General features: G+C 43.3%; 1 protein-coding gene across 1 annotated transcript in view; it reads left to right on the top strand.

Moving 5' to 3' along the window:
* The first annotated feature begins 6,518 nt into the window (after window positions 1-6,518).
* The window catches only part of LOC130865053 (E3 ubiquitin-protein ligase HERC2-like), an 18,437-nt gene continuing 2,797 nt past the window's right edge, over window positions 6,519-22,158 (top strand). The window contains exons 1-11 of the mRNA XM_057755913.1: window positions 6,519-6,637; window positions 9,397-9,534; window positions 10,562-10,623; window positions 11,631-11,818; window positions 12,596-12,788; window positions 14,994-15,176; window positions 18,122-18,303; window positions 18,709-18,856; window positions 18,929-19,125; window positions 19,432-19,662; window positions 20,811-20,997. Of these exons, the coding sequence (XP_057611896.1) occupies window positions 11,786-11,818; window positions 12,596-12,788; window positions 14,994-15,176; window positions 18,122-18,303; window positions 18,709-18,856; window positions 18,929-19,125; window positions 19,432-19,662; window positions 20,811-20,997 (1,354 nt within the window). The 5' untranslated portion in view covers window positions 6,519-6,637; window positions 9,397-9,534; window positions 10,562-10,623; window positions 11,631-11,785. The remainder of the gene's footprint in view (window positions 6,638-9,396; window positions 9,535-10,561; window positions 10,624-11,630; window positions 11,819-12,595; window positions 12,789-14,993; window positions 15,177-18,121; window positions 18,304-18,708; window positions 18,857-18,928; window positions 19,126-19,431; window positions 19,663-20,810; window positions 20,998-22,158) is intronic.

Below are 22,158 nucleotides of genomic sequence, written 5' to 3'. Positions count from 1 at the left end.
TAGATAGCGTGGCTTTTTATTGATGCTTTTGATTATATGCACTTTGTAAATCTTGTTAGTCATTTTTAAATTAAAAAATATTTTTATTTTTATGTATGTGTCCTAGTGAGCTTATGTCAGGAGTGTATGGGTTCTCCCAGAGTGCATTTGATCCCCAGGCTGGAGTTACAGGCAGTTGTGCACTATCTGACATAGGTGTAGGGAACCAAACTCAGGGAAAAAGGACACAAACTGGTGGGACAGGCTTATAGCCCCGGCTTCTTGGGAAGCTGAGGTAGCAGGGTTGTAAGTTCAAGTCCTTTCCCTGGGCACCTCAGTAAGGCACTACCTCAGAAATATCCAAGCGCTGTGGGGAGAAAAGGAAAGGCTGGGAAGACTGGAGGTGGAGATCTCAGTGGTAGGGTGGAGTGCTTGCCTCACGTGAGATCTGCCTGGACTTGAGTGAGTACCTCAGGAAGGTTTCTCCTGGCTCCTGAGGAATGAGTAGAAAAAGGAAGTTCTTTGATATCATATGACTATAGACCTGCATAGAAATAGTGGCCTGGTGTGGTCATGGGAAGCTCTGCCTGGACTCCTGTGTGTTTAGGGGATAGGAGCAAAGACTGGGAGAGCATCATACAGATAAAGTTCACACTGCCGTATTTTACATCACTCTATCGGGTCTTTCTTCTGAGACAGGGTTTCTCTGTGACTTTGGAACCTGTCCTGGAACGCATTCTGTAGGCCAGACTGGCCTCGAACTCACAGAGATCTGCCTATTTCTGCCTCCCTAGTGCTGGGATTAAAGGCGTGTGGCATCATCATCATCTAGCCTACTTGGGTTCTTTCTATAGAACCTTTAATGCTTTTTTCTGCTGAATCAGTCACCGATACCAACCTCTTGAATGATTCTGTCATTTGCATCAATCAGTTACTCTGGCTATAGGTTGGTGTATTTTTGCTAAAATGTGATTAAATGTTGAGCATTATAAATGTTATGCTAGATTTTGTTTTACATCTTTATTTTTGAGGTTAATTTTATGTTTCCTAAGTTGACTTTATAAATTTTTGATCCAACTGCCTCAGCCTTCTGAATGTCTGGGACAACAGGCATCCATTATAGTACCTGGCTGTGGATTTAATTTTAGCTTAGATTTTTTGAAAAAGGGATAAACAAAGGTTGGTGAGAATGGGGTTATGGTTAATGTACAATATGTATGTGTATGAAAATAAAAAATCTGAATGAGTTTTGCTTAGGCATATATGTCATTTGCCTCAGATCAGTTTTGGTTCCAAGCTCTGTCTTAGTGCTTAGTTAGGTTGGTCCATATAGCCTTTACTCTTAGATAATTTGTCTGAACCATTGCGGCTGGGCCCTTCCTAAGACTAGTGATGCTTGGCTGGGGGATGCTCTCTGTTGCACTTGGGTTGTGCTGCTTGAGGACATGCTTCATGTCTATCTGTTGGCTATCGGTTCCTTCACATTGTGTTCCTCAAGACGTCCAGCCCGTGCCTTCCAAGAAAAGATGACTTGCCACGTACGCAGCTTCTGTCCCTTGCTCTCCTGGGGCGATGCCAACACATTTCGATCACACACAGGGACCTGATGACAGAACAAAAAACTTCCTGCCAAAGTCCAACGTGGGAGCTCTGGCTCTATAGATTGGGGCTGACTCAAAGGCTGCTGCGTCGCTGTAGGCCCATCTCCCCAGTGGGGACTCGTGGACACTCACCCTGGAGCCTGATAGATGTGCCCGTCCCCTCTCTTGGTGTCTGTGCACTATGTCTATAGTCTCGAGGAGGGTCCTTGTAAATCTCGGTAGTTTCAAGGACCTTCTGAGACTTGTATGTTAATTCTCAGTTTTCTGAGCTTCCCCTCTTCCTTTCTGGGTGGAAGATTTCAGTTCTGAAAAACTGCTGCATAATTGTGGTGGTGGTCTGAATGAGCGACGCCCTTCATAGGCGTACGTATTTGAACACTTACTTGGTCCGCAGTTGGTTGCACTGTGTGAGATGAAGCTTTGCTGGAGAAGCGCTGTGCTGTGGGTGGGCTTTGTGACGTTCAGCCTCATCCTACTTCAGCTCTGTCTTCCTGCTCAGCTTCCTGCTCCCATGGCTTGCTCTCATGCTTCTCCTGCCATTATAGACTTCCTCTTTTTTTAAAAAAAAATTATTTATTTTTATTTTATGTGCATTGGTGGTTTGCCTGAAGGTATGTCTATTTGAGGGTGTAAGTTCCCTGGAACTGGAGTTGTGAGTCACCATGTGGGTGCTGGGAATCGAATTCAGGACCTCTGGAAGAGCAGTCAGTGCTCTTTAACTGCTGAACCATCTCTCCAGCCCCATTATAGACCTTCTTTCCCAAGGCAAAATAAGCTCTTCTGTAAGTCACTTTTGGGTCACAGCAACAGAAAAGTAACATAACGGTCTTACACCACCCCGGTGATTAAAGAATGGATTTATTCCCTCCCTCCCTTCCTCTCCTTCCCTCCCTCCCTCCCTCCATCTTTCCCTTCCTTCCTTCCTTCCTTCCTTCCTTCCTTCCTCTCTCCCTCTTTTCTTTCCTTCCTTTCTTCCTTGTGAATGTAGCATCTGCTCTGGCTTAGTCTTTAACTATTGAAATGTTTCATCTTTTTTTGCTGTTTTCTGTTTTTGAAGCTAGCCGTCAGCTTTCTGTGTAGCTGAGGTTGATCTTGAACTTCTGATTTCCTGGTCGTACCTTCTGAGCGCTGGAACTGCAGGCATGCATCACCATACCTGATTTATGCAGTGTTGGGGATTGAACCTAGGGCCTCTTAAATACTAAGCAAGTGTTCTCCTAGCCCACATTTTTACAAATTCACTTTTGAATGCCAGTGTCTCAACAATCTAGACTGTATTCTACAGCACTGATAGGTGATAGACTGATAGCCAGTCTGTGGCAGTCCTAAAGTGCAGTTGGGGCTGAACATATTGCCCACTGTCTCTATTGGGATGTTGGCATTTCCTGTATCTATCTGAGATTTCCAGATTTAGCCTTCTCTCCTGGAACACTCTGCTGAGATCTAGGTTTATATTCATGGCATATTAGTGGGAGAGCCGTTGATGGTGAGTAATTTATTCATTGAGAAAAGGTTCATTTTGACTAGGAGCTTTGAAGATTCCACTTCATGGCTGATTGACTTGATTGTTAGGAGCTTTGAAGATTCCACTTCATGGCTGATTGACTTGATTGTTTTTTCTGTACATCATAGGGTAGCGTTAAATTTGATCATCATATCAGCCAAGAAGCAGAAGGAAGACACATAGTTTGGGGTCCACAGTTTCCTAAGTAACTAACCAGATGCCCCAAGTAGGATCACTGTCCTAGTCAGGGTTCCTTTTGCTGTGATGAAGCACCTGGAAAAGCAAACTGGGGAGGGAAGGGTTTATTTGGCTTTCACTTTCATGTTGTCGTTCATCAATGAAGGAAGTCAGGACATTAATTCAGGCAGGGCAGACCTTGAGGCAGGAGCTGTTGCAGAGGCCGTGGAGGAGAGCTGCTTCCCATGGCTTGCTTAGTTGCTTTCTCAGAGAGCCCAGGACCACCAGCCAAGGGGTGTCATCACCTTTAATGGGCCTTCCCCGTCAATCATTAATAAAGGCTTGCCGGCCTGCATCCTGATCTTATGGAGGCATTTTCTCAATTGAGTTCCTTCATCTCATATGACTTCAGCCTAGGTCAGTTGAGTGTGAACAAACACTCTAGTCCCTTTCTGTAATAGTAGCCCTCTGAGGACCAAGCTGCAACTGAACTTTGCGGGACACTTACCTAAACCGTAGCATTTGCGTAAATCTCTACAGTTAAAAGTGAACCAATTCCCATTCCTGTTTTTATTGTCTGTCTTTCCTTACTTCTCACACCCGATCTGAACACTGATCTGAACTTTCCTTGTCGTGGTTGATTGGCTCTTGGCTCTGACTCTTTTACTTTATGTTTTCATAGTTTCTTCCTCTTTCTCCCCCTTTAGACATGGAGGCTTGAAAGGCTCCTGGGTTCCCTTGAGATCCGAGCATGAAGGTTGGATGTAACTCCTGTAACATAGCACACCACCTGAGCCTCAGTACCTGGCCTCTTTGCCTGTAACCATGTGTGTGCACACACTCACACACATTCCTAAATTTAGCCTGCTCAGTCTATATAATGTTACTTCTGTGTTGTTTTCAGGGCTGACCACTTGGTACTGGGTAACTAATTGGTGTGCTCTGCCTGAGGAAGACTGTGTTCCACCCTCAGCACTCCTTAGTTGCCTGTAGCTCTTGTACAGGGTCGATGTCCTGTGGGCTTTTCCTTCCATGTTAGCATGTTTGTTGTTTTTGTTTGGCTCAAAAGGTATTTTTAAAAAAATAAACCTGGGTTATTTTGCTTGTTTCCAGTTACAGGTTTTGTTTTTGTATATTGTAACTTGAATTAAAGATAAATGTTTATTTTATCTGTATGGGTGTTTTGGCTGCAAGTATATTTATGCATTACCAGCAAGGCTGTGAACCACCATGTGGGTGCTGGGAATCCAACCCAGGTCCTCTGGAAGAGCAGCCAGTGTTCCTAAGTGCTGAGCCAATTCTCCTGAAACAGTTTATGTTTCACACTTAGAAGGAACACTCACTGCTTTTTATATTCTTTGCTTCCTCCATGTTCCATGAGTGTCTCCTCATACATAGTCACTATGTCTTATTTTTGATTTATCTCTTCAGAGCATGTGTATGCATGTATGCCCCTACTCCCCTTTTGCATGTCACATGAAATTTAGTATAGTGATTATCCAAAGCAGTCTTGAGAGAAAAGAGCAATTCTGGAAGTTTCAATACTTAGTTCAAGTTATACTATATAGTGATAGTAAGACAGACACCATGATAATGCCACAAAGCCTGGCTGTTAGAGTGCAGCAAGGAGCCACACAGGTAGACACATAGCTAGAGCCGTCAGGTTTCCAGAACGATGCTGAAAGCTGTGACTCTACGGGGAGAAGGCTGAAACTTGTCCTCTGCCTTTTATCCTGTGTGAAAACCAGTGAAATGGACAAAGGCCTTACTGTGACACCAGAAACTTTGAAACTGCTAGTGGGAAATAGTGTGGAAATACTTGAAAACACAGACATAGAGATTATTATTTAAAATAGTACCTCAGTGGGGCTGGAGAGATGGCTCAGTGGTTACCCATTCCTGTACATAAAACCTGCCATTGTGACACATTCCTGTAATCACACAAGGAAGATTAGAGCTGGAGGCTGGACTAGGATGCCTAGTAAGAGCCTGTTTAAAAAAACCAAACAAAAACCCAGATCCACTAATGAAAGTCAACATGGTGTACAGTGACATAATGTGCTCTTTCACCGTCCTGTTTTTGTTCTTTGATCTTTGACATGTTACTTGGTTTTAAGTAAAGTAAATAGTCCATTGTTTTGTTATTGAATAATTGAATAAAATAAGGGGAACCAGGGTTTTTTCTCTCTCTATATATAATTCTTTAAGACCCTGTTGCTGAAGACACTATACATTTTGCACACAGAACTTGAAGAAATTGAGCTAGAACTGACTTGAAAGCCCCTCTGTGAGGACTTACTCTTATTGTATCTGAAGATATATTGTAAGCTTCCAAGGGACAAAAGGAATCAGTAGTCCTACCCAGCCATGAGACCTGCAAAACACAGCTATCACAGGCCCACTAAGATACCCCGTGGTGCAACAGTTGAACTTTGATTTTGGAGTAGCTACCAGCTGCCCAATTGTATTTGCAACCAGCTTAGTAGGCCATTCGTGCCCAGTACTGTAAACCTACTCAACTACCTGTGCCTGGAGTAAACTGATGTAATTTTTAACTGTATTCCAGTGCTATCCCTGTATCTACAGGTGAGTGTAGTTCTCACCCCTTATCAAGGAAGTTTCTTTGGTAGCAGACAGAGGCAATTACAGAAATTCACATCTGGTCAGACTACAGAGAGAAATAACCGTGATTGACACAACAGAACACCCTCACCTAAGGCTAAAGGAACATCATGGAAGAGGGGGTGGAAAGGTTGTAAGAGCCAGAGGACCAGGGGCCTCCTATGAGATAGTGTCTCCTAGATACAGAAGGGATGTTGTATCCATAACAATGCAGCAGTGGTGTTCTCTAAACAAGTCTCTACACAGTGTTAGCACCAGTGGATATGACAGTGTGGATGGGGAGATTTCACAAGGCCCCACCCCACATCAAGAGCTATGGGTAATCAATGCCTGCTGAGAGAATCAGTTTTCTTCAGTGCTGAAACCCCTGATAGGTTATCCGCTCCCAAGGTCAGTTCTAAACACATGAGCAACATTAAATTGACTTAGTAAGTAGTGTATATTTTATATGTGTGTATAGATATGTGCAATATATGATATATGTAGATAGCAATAATTGCAGAAGAGGAGGTCATGAATTGAGAGGGGCACATGAGTTGGAGTAGATTGAGTACTCATAACATTTTCAAAAACAAAAAAATTAAAATAAAAAAGATTTATATGGATCTCTCTTTAAGTTTATCTTTTTGTATTTGCCAGCTCGCATTCACAAGAGATGGACTCTGTGGTCTGTGGAATGAAATGGTTAAAGATGGAGAAATTGTGTACACTGGGACAGAGTTAACCCAGGATCAAGAACTCCCTTCTAGGAAGGGTAAGAGCTTTTAATGAATACTTTTTTATTTTGTAAATATCATTGTAATTGCATTTTAAAGTAATATTTTAAAAATGTGTTTGTGCCTGTGTGTGCGTGCGTGTGTGTGTCTGTGCGCATGTTTGTGTGTGTGCATAGGTGCTATGGTGTGCATGTCGGGACAACTTGGGAGTTGGTTTTCTCTGCTGTGTGAGTCTTGTGGATTGGACTCAGATCGTCTGGTTTGGTGGTAAGTGCCTTTACATGCTGGACTATTTCCCCCTCCCCCTTTAAAAATTGCACTTATTTATTTGTGTGTGTAAATTGCGTTTTCCAGAGACTGTAATATGCTAGAAAAAGCACTTGAACTTTGATCTTGATACTTTGTTCTCCTTTTGATGATTTTTGTCTAGATGTTAGTTAATATGCCAAGCTGTCTGGAGTTTTTGTTTGTATTAACTAGTGTATAGCTTGTAGGAAGTCATGAATAGCTTCTCCTTTAAATTTTGAAACAGATCTTCCTACTAACTATAGATGTTGATTATTGTGAGATTGGGTGCAAATTATTCATGAGTAAACCTTTGTCAGGGAGGAGTAATCCTGTTGAAGCCTCTAGTGCTCAAAATTCACCATGACTCATGTGTTCTTGCTGTGCCTGGCCATTGAAATCAGCACCAACACTGAAAAAGGACATGGATGCCAGCACTTACTCCAGATTGTCTATCTGAAAAGCCTGGGTTGAGACTCACTGCAGAGTCTGTTGAGTGTCATTCCCAGTATAAAGGCATTGGTACTGTTAGAATGTATGACTTTTCTCCCTGTGGAATGAATTGGTTACAGCTGACTGGAAAGTGTAGGAGGAAAACTATTACTAGGTTATGTTTTTGGTTACATCATCTATTAGAGTGAGCTCTGTTTCTTGTGTTTATGTGGAAGTTTCCATATACATGCAGACTCTCCTAAATGTATATACAGTGAGTGGATGCAAATTCATCCCCACAGTCTTTGGCACTGTGCCTGTTCGCCGTTGTCTCTCATCTGCCTTCCTCACATGCTTCCTGCATATTGTTACCTTGAGTTTTTTAATTTAAAAGTTTTCCTTTATTAGTGTGTGTTTGTGTGTGTGTGTGTGTGTGTGTTTATATTTGCAAGCAGGTGCACATGAGGAGGTCAGAGAATAACTGCAGGAATCAATTCTTTCCTTTCATCTTGACTTTTGAGGTAGGGTCTTGTTTCTGCTTCTCTGTGGCCCCAGGTTAACTGGCCCCAAAGCTGAAAGAAACAAATACGAAGCAAAATTTACTTTTTGTATCAAGCCTAGGGATTTGAGCTTGCTAGCAAACACTGTGGTCATGCTGGGCAGACACTCTGGGCTGTGCTACACTAGCCTACAAAACTTGTTTTCAGTAATAAGGCCTCTTAGTATTTAGGATATGGAGCAGTTAGGGTTGATGTACAGAAAACATTAGCAGAACAGCATTTGAAGTTCAGCACACAGGATTTTGCAGAACTCTTAATTTTGTTTTCTTTGAAATTGGTCAACTTACTCCTCTTGGGCCTTCTCTTTTGAATCATTGGCAACTGTCTAGGACCTAGGCTCAGTGGTTTGAACAGAGACGCCTTGGGTATATGGTACAAACGCCCTTCAACAAATTGGCGCCCATGTGGCCAACTAAAATCCACTTAAAACCTGAGAGGGCTTGCAAAGGAATTCTAGACACTTTAAAAAACAAAGTTTAGTTAACTGAAAATTTGTGATTTGGTTGGTGTGAAACACAAACATATACTCTAAGATATAGTATATATGTATATATATGTAATTTATGTGATTATTTTAGTTAGAGCCTTTTATGACAGGACTTGTTGACATTTTAGGGCTAAGATTCATCCCATCTTCTCTTCACAGCCATGTGTGGGATTTCAAGGCACGTATTACTGTTTGAGGCTTTACAGTGGCTTAAGGTGGTAGTTTTTTCAGCTTTTCTTTTGTGCCTCAATGCTCCTGAATTATATTTCAATGATAATGGTCCTTCGAATGTACTTATTATTGGTGTGTGTGTGTGTGTGTGTGTGTGTGTGTGTGTGTGTGCACGTGCCATGGCAGGTATGTGGACATCAGAGGACAGTTACCACTTTTGTGTGGGTTCTGGAATGGAACTCACATTGTCATCTCAGTGGTAGTGGTCTTTATGGCAGTGGTTCTCAGCTGGCAGTGGAGGAGAACATCGGACAGTTAGAAAATGATTTTAGAGTTATCTCCCTAGTTCTTCCTGTGGTCGTCCAGCAGTTTTGAGCCACTGCATTAAAGCAGTTAGTGTGAAATCCAAATAGATAAATGCTAAAGACATTGAAATCTAGTAAGACATTGAAAAATGTTAAAGAAAGAATTTCATGCTTTAAAGAATTTGAAAATCCCTTATATTGTATTCTTTCATTATTGAGTAAACTATACTGAATCATTTGCAGTTTTTTTAAAAAAATAAAATATCGAGTTACTGATGTATGCTGTAACTTCCCATGTTTGGGTAGAACGTTTGTAGAGATTGGCAAGAAATGCTCCCCTGGCCTCCTCTCTTTCCTTCTCTCCTTCCCTTCCTTCCTCCTATCCTTGTTTTGAGTCAGGGCCTCTCTCTGTAGCCCAGGCTGGCCTGGAACTTACTGTGTGGCCCAAGATGGTCCTGAACTCATGTGCTGGGGTTTATAGGCATGAGCCACCATGCCCAGATTGACTGTTGCATTTTGAAAACCAATTATGGACATAAACATTTTTAATTCTCCAGATGATGGTGCTGATACTCAGAATGGAACCAAGAAAGAAGATCTTACTGACAAAGAGAAGAAGGAGGAGGAAGAGATGTCTGCACCCGTGTATAAAGTCAAATCAATCCTGGAGAGTTGGGTGTGGGGCAAGCAACCAGGTATTATACTTTCTGACATAAGTGGATCAGGTTTTTGTTTGTTAATGGAATTTTCTAAAATTAAAACCCATATTACAGTAAAATAATGTCTGATATAAAGTATAAGAATAAAATGTATCTGATAAAAATATAACCATTATAACTAATTTTTAAGCACACAGTTCATATTCTGGTACAAAAGTATTACCACCCATATCCATTAAACTGTCCTCTAGCCCTCCAGGCAGCTACACTTCATTCTTCAATAGTACTCCATATAAATAGGCTTAGTCTTTATTCTTCTTATCTAGTTTATTTTGCTTAGTATGTATTTAAATTTATCTATGATGTAGGCTTTCTGGTTTTTCAAGACAGGATTTCTCTGTGTAGCCCTGGCTGTCCTGGAACTCATTCTGTAGATCAGGTTAGCTTTGAGGTCAGAGATCTGCCTGCCTCTACTTTCCGGGTGCATGTTGTGACCTTTTAAAATGTTAAATAATATTTCACTGTTTGTGTTTGTGTGCCTACTTTGATTATGTTCTGCACTAGTTGGTAGACTGTTGGGGTGCTTCTCTCCACCCCTTTTTTGGTAATAATAACCTTTATTTAAAATAACTTTAATCTAGGAAACTCATTGATCCAGACCCTTCTGGATTTTAGTCTTCATTGAGAAGTCAGATATTATTCTATTGGGTCTGCTTTTATATATTTCTTGGACTTTTTCTCTTACAGCTTTTAATGTCCTTTCTTTTTTGTATATGTTTAGTGTTTTGGTTATTATGTGTCAGGGCAGTCTGTTTTCTTGCCCATTCTCTTTGGTTTTCTATATGTTTATTGGACCTTGATAGGGATCACCGTCTTTAGGTTGGGAAAAGTTTCTTCTGTGATTTTGTTGAAAATATTTTCTCTGCCTTTGATCTGAGTTTCTTCTCTTTCTATTATGTTTATTCGTAGATTTTGTCTTTACATAGTGTTCCAGACTTTCTAGATATTTTGTGCCTGAATTTTTTTGAATTTAACTTTTTTCTTTCCTTTTTCTTTTTGCCAGGGTATTTATTTCTTTTATCTTGTCTTCAATGCCTGAGATTCTATCTTTCATCCACTCTGTTGGTGAGGCTTACCTCTGAGGTTTTTGTGTGACTTCCTAAATTTTTTAAATTTTAGTTTTACTTTCTTTTGGGATTTTGAGTTGCTGCCAGGTGTGGCCATTGGGAGTCCTGGGTAGGATCTGTTCCTTGGTATTGGGGCCTGATATGAATGCCTGGAGATGAGCTAAAAGGGGAATGAGTGGGTCCACAAGAAGGAAAAAAGCTGGGTCTACCATGAGGTTTGACATAGAATAGAGTTAGAAAGGGTGACCAGGCCCCTTCATGTGGTCTGCTACAGGCTGGGATGAGACTGACGAACTTGCCATGGGGGGAAAGTTAAGATCATCTACTGGGTTCCCAGGCAATGGCGGCCAGTGAGTTCCCAGGTGAGAGTGTCCTTGGGTATTGGAGGCTGACACAAAGGATGAGGCTGGGTGAGAAAGGCTGGGTCCTGCCAGCATCTGCAGAGTTCCCGGGGAATGGAGAGGGAGGAAAGACACTTGCAGATGGTTTCCTGCAGGGTTGGGGGTGAGACTCCAGTATAAGTTCTTTAAACTTAGTGCTGATCAGTTCTTCTTGATCTTTGTGCTGTGTGTGTGTGTGTGTGTGTGTCTGTCTGTCTGTCTGACTGTCTATCTATCATGTGTGTCTCTGTGTGTCAGGATCCTTCTGTGTAGAACAGTCTGCTTTGAGCTCATGATCCTCTTTAGTGCTAGGATGATATGATGTCACCACATTTTCTGGTGTGTCTGTAAAAACATAGCACATTGGACGCTGGGAAGATGGCTCTGCTGTTGAAGGAGTACTTCCCCTGATGCTGAGAACCCGAGTTTAGTTAGTTCCCAGCACCCGTGTTTGCTGCTCTACAACTGCCTGTAACTCCAGCTCTATGACACCTGCTGCCACTGTACCCACATGTGCAAACCCACGCTCAGACATGCAACTTACATATAAGTGCAATTTTTAAAATAGTAAAAGTAGGACATTGCGGCTAATTACAGGCTCAGCTGTTGTTCGGCATTCTGACAGGTCCTACTTGTGACAGTGTTGAGGAGGACATGAGTGCTTCTGCCCGGGGAGCCTCTGCTTCAGTGTTGGAGGAAACAAGGAAGGAAACCGCTCCTGTTCAGCTCCCTGTTTCAGGGCCAGAACTGGCTGCTATGATGAAGATTTGAACCAGGGTCATGAGAGGCGTGGACTGGAAGTGGGGTGACCAGGTACTCAGAGCTTTCATTAACATCTTAGCACATCTAACACCAAACAGTGGAAGTTGGAATATGTGGCTATCTGAACTCAGGACTTACAAGATTAATAGGTGACTTATTGATTTCTGAGCAATAAAATAGAGGCAAAAGACATGAGGACAATATTTTCCTTCCCGTGATGTCACATAGATTTTCTCAGACACACTGCTAAGCATGGGTTTGGTCTCCGTATTCTTAGAAATTAAATTGTCAGAGATCAGGTAATGGCACCCTGTCAATACCTTTCTCTCTTGGGATACTTGACAGAATATTGTTAAAAGGCCTAGTGATTGAGGTCATTGGAAAGGCCACTTTGATTGCTGGGACACTCACTATGCTTTGCTCAGAGAATTCCTTAGTTGACAGAATTCTTTTCTTTAATAAAGGAACATGAGCTTGTGATTTCATGGCATTTAAAAATGATATGATTGCCAGGCAGTTGTGGTGCATGCCTTTAATTCCAGCACTTGTGAGGGAGAGGCAGGCAAATCTCTGTGTTCAGGACCAGCTTGGTCTACAGAGTGAGTTCCAGGACAGCCAGGGCAGTTACACAGAGAAACCCTGTCTTAATCCTCCCACCCCACCCCACACAAAGTAAAAACAATGATAGAATCTATACATTTTTTTTAGTTATATTTGGGTCAGGAGGAGGCTGAATGAAAATCTCTGTACAGAATCAATACAGGAACCATGGTGGGTCCAGAACAGGACAGTCACTTTCTTACCTGGTCTTTGGTTTTGCTGTTTCAGGATGGGCCTCCGCCAGGCTTAGGCCGTGTAATTGGTGAGCTGGGAGAGGATGGCTGGATCAGGGTCCAGTGGGACACGGGCAGCACTAACTCATACAGGATGGGTAAAGAAGGAAAGTATGACCTCAAGCTGGTGGAGTTGCCAGTGTCATCACAGCCCTCTGCAGAGGATTCAGACACAGAAGATGACTCAGGTGGGTGACTCACAGAATCCTTTAGGTCAGGGTAGCGTGGCAGATTGTTCATGAGTTGGGTGGCTGTCCTTTCCCTCTGCAGAGTTAGAAGTGGTCAGGATGCATTGGAAGACATTGCTCTGCTTGCCCCTTAAACACATGATTCTGGTATAGATGGGTAAAGGGGCTCGGTCCAGTAGCCTGGACAGACTGACGCATCTTCACCTTTATTTTGTGTTTCCTGACGCCCTTCCAGAGTGGGGTGGAAGATAGAGTGCAACATGCTTGTTAAATTGGATCTTAATGTCTTTTTATTTGTTTTTATATGTGTGTTTGTGTGTCTTACTTGTATGTGATAAGTTAGGGGACAATTTGTTGGGGTCACTGGTGGCAGGTGTCTCTGCCTGCTGAACCTTGAAACAGTAACAACAACAAACCTATTTATGTACTTATTTTGTTTGAGGACGCTTTGTTTCTTCCTCCACCAGCTTCAAGGTATGGCCCTGTTGTAAGGAGAGTGGGTCGCTTGTTTGTCCCAGCCACCTGGCTAGCTTACACCTGAAATAACCACACAGAAACCGTATTAATTTAAACACTGCTTGGCCGTTAGCTCTAACTTTTTATTGACTAACTCTTACATATTAGTTTAACCCATCTCCATTAATCTGTGTTTTGCCACATGACTGTGGCTTACTGGCAAGATTCTAACCAGCGTCCATCTCAAGCAGAGAATCCATGACTTCTCTCACTCTGCCCTTCTTCCCAGCATTCAGTTCTATCTTCTCCTCCTACCTAAGTTCTGCCCTATCAGGCCCAAAGCAGTTTCTTTATTCATTAACCAATGAAAGCAACACATGAACAGAAGAACCTCCTACACCATGGCCCCACCTGCTTCCTTTAAGTTCTTCCCTATTCCTTGATAGTTGGAGGGTGTGCTAAGAAGAGAGCTCCTGGCGTCGAATGTGAGAGAAGCTGTCCCATAAACTGCAGTGGGCTCAGAGCGTGCACATTTAGTCTAAGATGACAAGTGCTTATCTTGTGGGTGGGTGTTGGCTATACTGTCAGAGCATCTGAGCTATAGTGTGTGGCTGTGGACCACTTGTAGCCCCTTCTTCTTCCCAGCTGTATGGGAGTATTTGTCATTGTGGAGTGAGCCAGGGAAGAGGTGGCTGTGTGACAGAGCCGTGGCCTCCTTGTCCCACAGCTGGACTGACTGGCCATGCACGTGGCTGCTCAGGGGATGCTGCTGCTTTGTCTTTGCTCCCATTGTAGTTCCTAGACATTTGATAACTTGTCGTTTTTGTTTGGTTGGTTTTGATTTTTTGAGACAGGCCTTCTCTGTGTAACAGCCTTGGCTGTCCTGGAACTTGCTCTGTAGATCTCGAACTCACAGAGATCCACCTGCCTCTGCCTCCCAAGTGCTGGGGTTAGAGGCGTGCGCCACCACTGCCTGGTGATAAGTTTTCTTTTTCAAGATACAAAACTTTGGAATCATTTTATTGCTTATATAGTAAGGTTGCTTAAACACAATATTACTCTGAAATCTCATTTTCTAGGGTGGGGTAGATAGCTCACTTCGTAAAGTGATTATTCTTATGTAAACATGAGGACCTGAATTTGATCTCCAGCAAAAGGTTGGCATGGTAACATGCATGCTTGTAATCCCAACTCTGGTTGGTGTAGATCTATTGGCCAGACTTGTAAACTTAATCAGCAAGTCACAAGTTTCTGTGAAAGCCCTGTCTTTACAAACAAAATGGATGTTACCTGAAAAAAAGACACTGGAGGTTTTCCTCTAGCTTCCACACTCTCTCTGCACCTGCACCTCCTCCTCCTAAATCTCATTTTCTTTGAGGAAGATGGTAGCAAAAATGGTCAGGTAGCCAGTGGCAGTGGCAGGAGGCTTAGACAGGAGAATCTCTTGGACCCAGGGACTTGACTTAGACTGGGTAATATTGTGAGAGTCTCTTGGGGAAAAAAAGAAAGGAGAAAGAGAATAAATTTTAAGTTTCCTTTTTTATTGTGAAGGTCTGTTTCATTTTCTAGCATTAAAAAGAAGTTTGTTAGATCTCTGTATCTTCTTAATTTTTCTGTGAACCTAAAACTATTCTAAACTTTGTTCAGTTTTTGTAAAGAAAAACAGAGTGTGGTATTAAGTACCTTAAATGACACCTCCAGATGATTTTATTCAGGACGGCTGTTTCTTGTTTCCACTGTCCTTTTCAGAAGCTGAACCAGGAGACAGGAGCATCCACCCCACAGCGATGATGCTGACCAGAATTATTAACTTACTGCAGACTCTGTGTCTGTCCGTCGGTGTCCACGCTGATGTCATGCAGAGCGAGGCCACCAAGACTTTGTGTGGACGGCTGAGAATGGAGGTGGAAAGCAGAACAACAAATGAGCTATGTATGACATGAGTCAGTGTGAGAAAGCCTCAGTGTGCATGCGTGTGTGTGAACCTCTCGTGTCTGTATGTCTGGGGGCCAGTCTGGGGGTGAGACTGTGAGTCAGGTGTGTGTAGTGAGGCCCCTGTGACTGCTGGACCTCAGCATTATAGACATGATGTAGCAAACAACAGAAAATTTCACTAGGGCTGCTTCCTTCTGAGGCTACCAGAGAGAATGTGTTCCAGGCTTCTCTAATACTGGTTTGCTTGACAGTTCTTGACTTGTAGGCATGTGAACATAGTCTTTGTCTTCTTGTTTACACTCTCCTCTGCATGTGTGTGTTTGTGTGCACGTGCTTCAGATTTCCTCTTTACAGGGCTACCAGTGGACCTCACCCGGTCTATTTATATCTTCCCCTTGTGAGATGCTAGAGTCAAGGCTAGCACTGAATGAGGGCGGGCATGGGATGGGGGAGGTGTATGTGTGAGGACTACTCAGCCTCTAGTGCTGCTCCCTTAGAGCTCTGGAGACCAGGGATCCTCACGGCAGGCTCTCAGCAGAGCCCTGCTCCTTCCCTTTGCCTTTTCTTTGGACATCTTGTGCTGCAGACTTCACTGCTGGTCTCCTTGTCTTCTGTGCACTCTGCACTACTTATGTCCTTCTCTTGTGGAAATCTTTATTTGCTTTGGGCCCAGCCCCTTCCTGCATGTTATCTCAGTCTTTAATATTAATCCTCAGAGACCTTATTTTCAACTAGGGTCAAATGCTGGTGTTCTGACTGAGTACCAGTGTAAAAACAGCAAATATCACTTGAACTTGGGTGGATGTTTCTGGTTGCCTGAAAGTATGTATGACTGTCAAAGGAATTTGGAGCATGTGTAGCTGTTAGCATGCTTGTGAGTGTGAATGCACACAGATATGTTTGGATACATTTCTGATGCGTGCGTTAGCTCTGTGTGAGTAAATGCTTGTGTGAGACAGAGTTTGTTTGCCACCGCTGAGCGTGTCAGTCAGAATTCTCTAGAGAAACAGAACTGACAAAATGAATCTATCAGTGTGAAAACAGGGTTATTAGAGTGGCCTACAGACTATGGTCCAGCTATTTCAACAGACAGACCAAGCATCTAGTGGTTGTTTGGTTCACAAGGCTGACTGTCTGTACTGGCCTTCAGTGTATGCCAGAACCACAAAGAAGTAGGGTCTAATGCCCATGAGGGCAAGAACTTCAGTGAGAGAGAGGAGCGTGAAAGAACAGACGCTTCCTCCTTCCATGTCCTGTAAGTAGGCTCCACACCAGAAGGTGTGGCCCAGATTTACGAAGTGTCTTCCGACTTCAAATAATTCCATCAAGAAAAATTCCTGCCGGGCGGTGGTGGCGCACGCCTTTAATCCCAGCACTCGGGAGGCAGAGGCAGGCGGATCTCTGTGAGTTCGAGACCAGCCTGGTCTACAAGAGCTAGTTCCAGGACAGGCTCCAAAACCACAGAGAAACCCTGTCTCGAAAAACAAAAAAAAAAAAAAAAAAGAAAAGAAAAATTCCTCACAGCTGTACCTAGCATCTCTGCTTTTAGTTAATTCCAGGTCGTCGGTTAGCAACCAATAATAGAATCACACTGAATGAGTGATCTTGTGTTGGAAGCATGAAGTTATGTGTATTTGAGTGTTTCAGTGTGGTTGTGTGAGTATGTATGTACGGGAAGGTCTGTGGACAAGTAGCTGCGTCAGATGTAGTGGGAATGTGCTTGTGTGTGTCCCACTTGTGTGGTTGCAAGTGTGTGAGAGTGTCTGTTCCTGACTGTGAGTGCAAAACCAAGTATCGGGAATGAGCATGCATGAGTGTCCGTGCCAGTGAGAGTGAGGGCGTGTGGGTGTGGGCTGGGGGGTAAACATAGGCACAGATGGCTGTGATAATATGGGAGCAGGTGTTGAGTGTTAGCTGAGCACATGCATGCTATCAGTGTTGCTGTTGTGAACGTACATAGGAGAGCAAAGGTCAGACTTTTGAGTGTGTCACTGGGAGGAGGCTTGTTTGTTGATAGAGGGAGAAAGTGAGCACATATATGTGCGTAGGTGGATGAGTGCAAATGGATGTGTATGCGTATTTTAGCATGAGTGATTGTCTAAGCATATGTCTTCTGTGTAAATAAGAGGGATGTGTGCAAAGTGTGTCCTTTGCTTCTGTATGCAGTGTATGATTGTGAGTCTACTAGTGATTGCAGTAGTAGTAAAGGTGAGAGCTTGTGTGAGTGACTGTGGCAGACAATATTTGAATATGTCTCAGAAATTTGGAGTTAGTGTCTAAGTATATATGTGAATGTTAGTATGTGAGCTTGTGTCTTAGCTAAGACATGGGTCTTAGTGAGCTCGGAGGGCAGGAATGCAGTATGGGCTGGGGGAAGGTGAGTTGCTGCTGCCGCTGCTGTTGCCATGGGAACTCAGACCACAGGCTTCACATCCTAACTTGAGAGAATAGAAAGGCGGACATGTTCTTTGGACACTGGGAAGTCAGGAGGAGTAGAAAACCTCGTTCTCGTGGGCATATTAGAATGTCCCTCTAATCCAGTCACTGGAGAAGTAGAGGTAGGATCATGTGTTCTGGCTACATAAGAAAAAAACAAAGTAAACTTGGATTGGGCATTTTATGATGTCAGTCAAAATTGTGGGGACATTTAAGGCACATGAGATTAAGAAGTATAATAGCTGCACACTGTAAATTACTGCTGTTAGAAGTGTAGAAACAGGGTAAGTAGGTTAACTAGTCTGATCGCATGCATTTGAAAGGGTTAAAATGATGCCATGAAATGTTTTTTGAGCCAACTTAAAGCCTTTCTCCACTCCTGTCTGAGTCCCCTTGTAAGGCAGCTTATTGCCCAAAATGAATTGGTAGGTAATTTAACTGTGAGGGTTGTGCTCACGCTTGGTTTCTGGACTCTTGGTTCAAGCGTGCCCTGTCTCCTCTGGCAGCTCCTCCAGACAGACTGGTGTGCAGGGAGCAGCACCGGAGCTGGTGTACACTGGGCTTCGTCCGGAGCATCGCACTCAGCCCGCAGGCCTGTGGGGCCCTCAGCTCCCCAAAGTGGATCACGCTGCTCATGAAGATTGTGGAGGGGCATGCGCCCTTCACTGCCGCCTCCCTGCAGAGGCAGGTAATGTGCTGCTAGCCAAACCCAGCTCACTGAGGGCAGTCCTGAGTGAAGCTAGACCTGGCAACCATGCTTCTTCATGGAGAAAATAGCCACAGGTGCAACAGGAACCTCCTGGCCTTGGCTGCTGAGGGTCTTGATTACTTCAGTCCCTTCAGTTGCTAAATAAGCTTCTTCGTCTTTTCTCAGTTGTTCTCGTCCGCCCATGAAAACAGTAGCACGGTTGCCAGGAGTTAAGTTTAAAGAACAGTTTCACTTCAATTCATGCATTTTGAATTCCTGGTAGTCTTTCCTGTTAACCGTCTGATTAATCATGAATGTCAAAGTTGCAGATGGTTAATTTCATTAAGGGATAAAGAAAAGAGAAGGTAACGCTGTCTGATATCATTTTGTGTTGTGTTTGAGCAGATCTTAGCTGTCCGTTTACTACAAGCAGTTCTTCCGTCATGGGACAAGATGGAAAGGGCACGGGACATGAAGTGTCTGGTGGAAAAGCTGTTTGGCTTCCTGGGCAGCTTGCTCACTACTTGTTCTTCTGATGTCCCATTCCTTAGAGGTGAGTGGCGGTGCGTGTCCTTGGTGCCCTGTTTAGTGAGTGCTGTGCAACTTGGTTTTCTCTCTGCTTCAGAATCCACATTGAGGAAGCGGAGGGCACGACCGCAGGCTTCCTTGACTGCCACTCACAGCAGCACTCTGGCTGAGGAGGTGGTGGGGCTGCTCCGCACTCTGCACTCGCTCACCCAGTGGAACGGCCTCATCAACAAATACATTAACTCCCAGCTCTGCTCCGTCACACACAGCTGCTCTGGGAAGACTCCAGAAAGGGTGTGTTCCAGGTTTCCAGCAGTGTGCTGGGATCCTAGCGGTCAAGTTATCTTTAAACACGAAGCATTTTTATTTCATGTTTACTTAAGGGCATTTTGATGGAAATAACTATTAAAGAAATTAACAATTCAGATAGGCATGGTGTATGCCTGTAGTCCCAGCTGCTTGAAAGGTTGAGGCAGATGGTTTGCCTGAGCTCACAAGTCTGGGACAATGTAGTGATGCTCCTAAAGTGAATTTATACATAGTGAATGAGATAAAGGACTTGAGTTTAGCTACACTTCACACTCGCTGTCTCCCTTCTAGGCCCTGCTGGAGGACTACTTCCCAGACTCTGAGAACCTGGAAGTGGGGGGCCTCAGGGCAGTGCTGGCTGTGATTGGAGGGATCGATGGCCGGCTGCGCCTGGGAAGCCAGGTCATGCATGATGAGTTTGGAGAGGGCACAGTGACTCGCATCACCCCGAAGGGCAGAATCACTGTGCAGTTCTGTGACATGCGCATGTGCCGAGTTTGCCCGTTGAATCAGCTCAAACCGGTATGTAGCTTGGTGGAGCTCTCGAGTGTTAGGGGTGGCACTGAAACTGGTGTGTATGTCAGAACCTGTACTTTATGTTGTCTTCTAGGAAGCTGTCTGTGTGAGTCAGGAGTTCACGTAGCTTTCCTTCTGCGCTAGCTTGTGCTTCTAGGAAAGGCCCGTCTCAGGGAGCATACAGCCAGGGACTTTTAGACATAAAAAGAGATTGACATTCTATAAGGTAATTTTAAGTATTTAAAATAAGAGTTTCTAAAATGTATTTTTATTGAATAATTTGGCTTCTAAAAATGATTTTTTAAAATAATAATCTTTAGTTAGAAAAATGCTTTTAATCTTGATTTTAATCGTGGGGAATGCCATAGCTTAGCTAGCTGCTGTAACCCAAGTGCCCATGCCTTAGGACAGTAGAGAAGGTTATATAATTCTATGTAACCCAAGTGCCCTAGCACAGTAGAGAAGGTTATATAATTCTATGTAACCTAAGTGTCCGTGCCTTAGGATAGTAGAAAAGGTTATATAATTCTATATAACCCAAGTGCCCGTTCCTTAGGATAGTAGAAAAGGTTATATAATTCTATATAACCCAAGTGCCCGTGCCTTAGGACAGTAGAGAAGGTTATATAATTCTATGTAACCCAAGTGCAATTTGACTATGTATTTTTTAATAAAATATTTTTGATTATAATAGGAATAAGAACATGTAGTAAATTTGGAACGTACAGAAAAAGTCTTAGATTATAACTACCACCCTGATAGGTTAGTGTTGACGAACTGGTAAAGAAAACCTTCATATAGAGTATATCTGTTGTATGTGTACTTTTATCTTTCTGGAGTATCTTTCAGAATTATCCTCAGGCAGGACATGACTTGGAGTATGCATATTTAAATTCAGGTCTCATGCTTTAATAAATTTCAGACTTTGTTAATCTCATCAGCAACTCTTTTTTTTTTTTTTTTTTTTTTGGTTTTTCGAGACAGGGTTTCTCTGTGGTTTTTTGGAGCCTGTCCTGGAACTAGCTCTTGTAGACCAGGCTGGTATCGAACTCACAGAGATCCGCCTGCCTCTGCCTCCCGAGTGCTGGGATTAAAGGCGTGCACCACCACCGCCCGGCTAAAGATTTTTTTTTTTTTTTGGTTTTTCGAGACAGGGTTTCTTCATCAGCAACTCTTTGAAGGATTTTGTGCCCTTTCTTCAGCTCCCTGTTGTGGCCTTTAGCCTAAACAACCTGCCTTTCACGGAGCCTATGCTTTCTGTCTGGGCTGAGTTGGTGAACCTTGCTGGAAGCAAATTGGAAAAGCACAAAACAAAGAAATCAGCAAAACAGGCCTTTGCAGGTCAGTGCATAGTGTTCCACGGTAAAATAATCTGAACTGGCATTGCTTGTCATTTTATCAGAGTGGGTTTGTGTGACTGTTGGAGCCTTGGAGTTCACGTAGCACTTGTGGGCTATAGTTAGGAAAATAAAGTACCTTTTAGGTTTGCCGTTGACTTCAGATGTGGAACCCCATCACTTTGAACTGCCAGCACCTATTCTTAGCAGACTTTTAGGATATCGGGTTTGTTTCTCTGCTCATGACATTCTCAGGGTCAGCCCTAAAGAACTTTGTCTTTGGATTCTCTTGACTTTGTCTCTAACTGTGGTGGGCAGCTAGCTTCCTTAAAACCTTTCCTCCCTTTGGGTCTGGGTAACCACTCTTGGGATTTTCCTCTTCCTGCCCTTTGGTTATGCTCGGAATTTGTTTCTGTTTCTCTTGCTCTTTATACCATTGAAATCTTATGGTTTCCCTCGTAACCCCATCTCATTCTGTCTCCTCTTTGAACATACTCTCCCTGTTTACTCACCGTATTTGTTGTTGCTCCAACGTCTGTGATGGTAAACACCTTTAATTTTGAGTCTGCAGTTCACAGCTCTGAGTGGACGGCCTGTGAATATAGCAGCCCTTTGTCTCAAATTCAGTCTGTGTTCTCCCAATTGTCTCCGTTTTTGTTCATCATAGTGAACAAACTGGTCTGCCCGCTGGTCCAAGTTTAGTGCTCAAGGATTCATCTAATTTCATTTTCTCAACCTACACTTGCCGTGCTGTCCCTAAGGCCTCCTACATCCCCTGCTTAGGAAAGTTGCTTCTCTCCTGCATAGGCTATTTTGTGGTCCTTGGTCTGCTGTCAGACACATGTGGCACGGCTTCCTATCACTGCATCAGAGAGCTCATCCTAGGGAAATGACTTCAGTTAAAGTAGATGCTTTTGACAAAATTCCTCCTAGGAATATTGCAAGAAAATATGAAAATGTTTTATTTGTGTCTGGTTGAAATTTCAGTAATTTGGGAAACATTTAATGATAGCAGGAAATGCTTACATGGTTCTAGCCTTCAGTTCAATGCATTAAGATAGATACCTAGGGCGCCGAAGGAAGGAGACCTAGGAGTCAGAGGTCACAGTTGTTGGTAATCAGTTCATTCCTGAAAGCCACACCATTGCTTTCCCATTGTAGCGAT

Source organism: Chionomys nivalis, chromosome 23 (assembly GCF_950005125.1).
Source record: "Chionomys nivalis chromosome 23, mChiNiv1.1, whole genome shotgun sequence".
NCBI classification, from domain to species: Eukaryota; Metazoa; Chordata; class Mammalia; order Rodentia; family Cricetidae; genus Chionomys; species Chionomys nivalis.
This window is presented reverse-complemented; position numbering and strand designations above follow the sequence as displayed.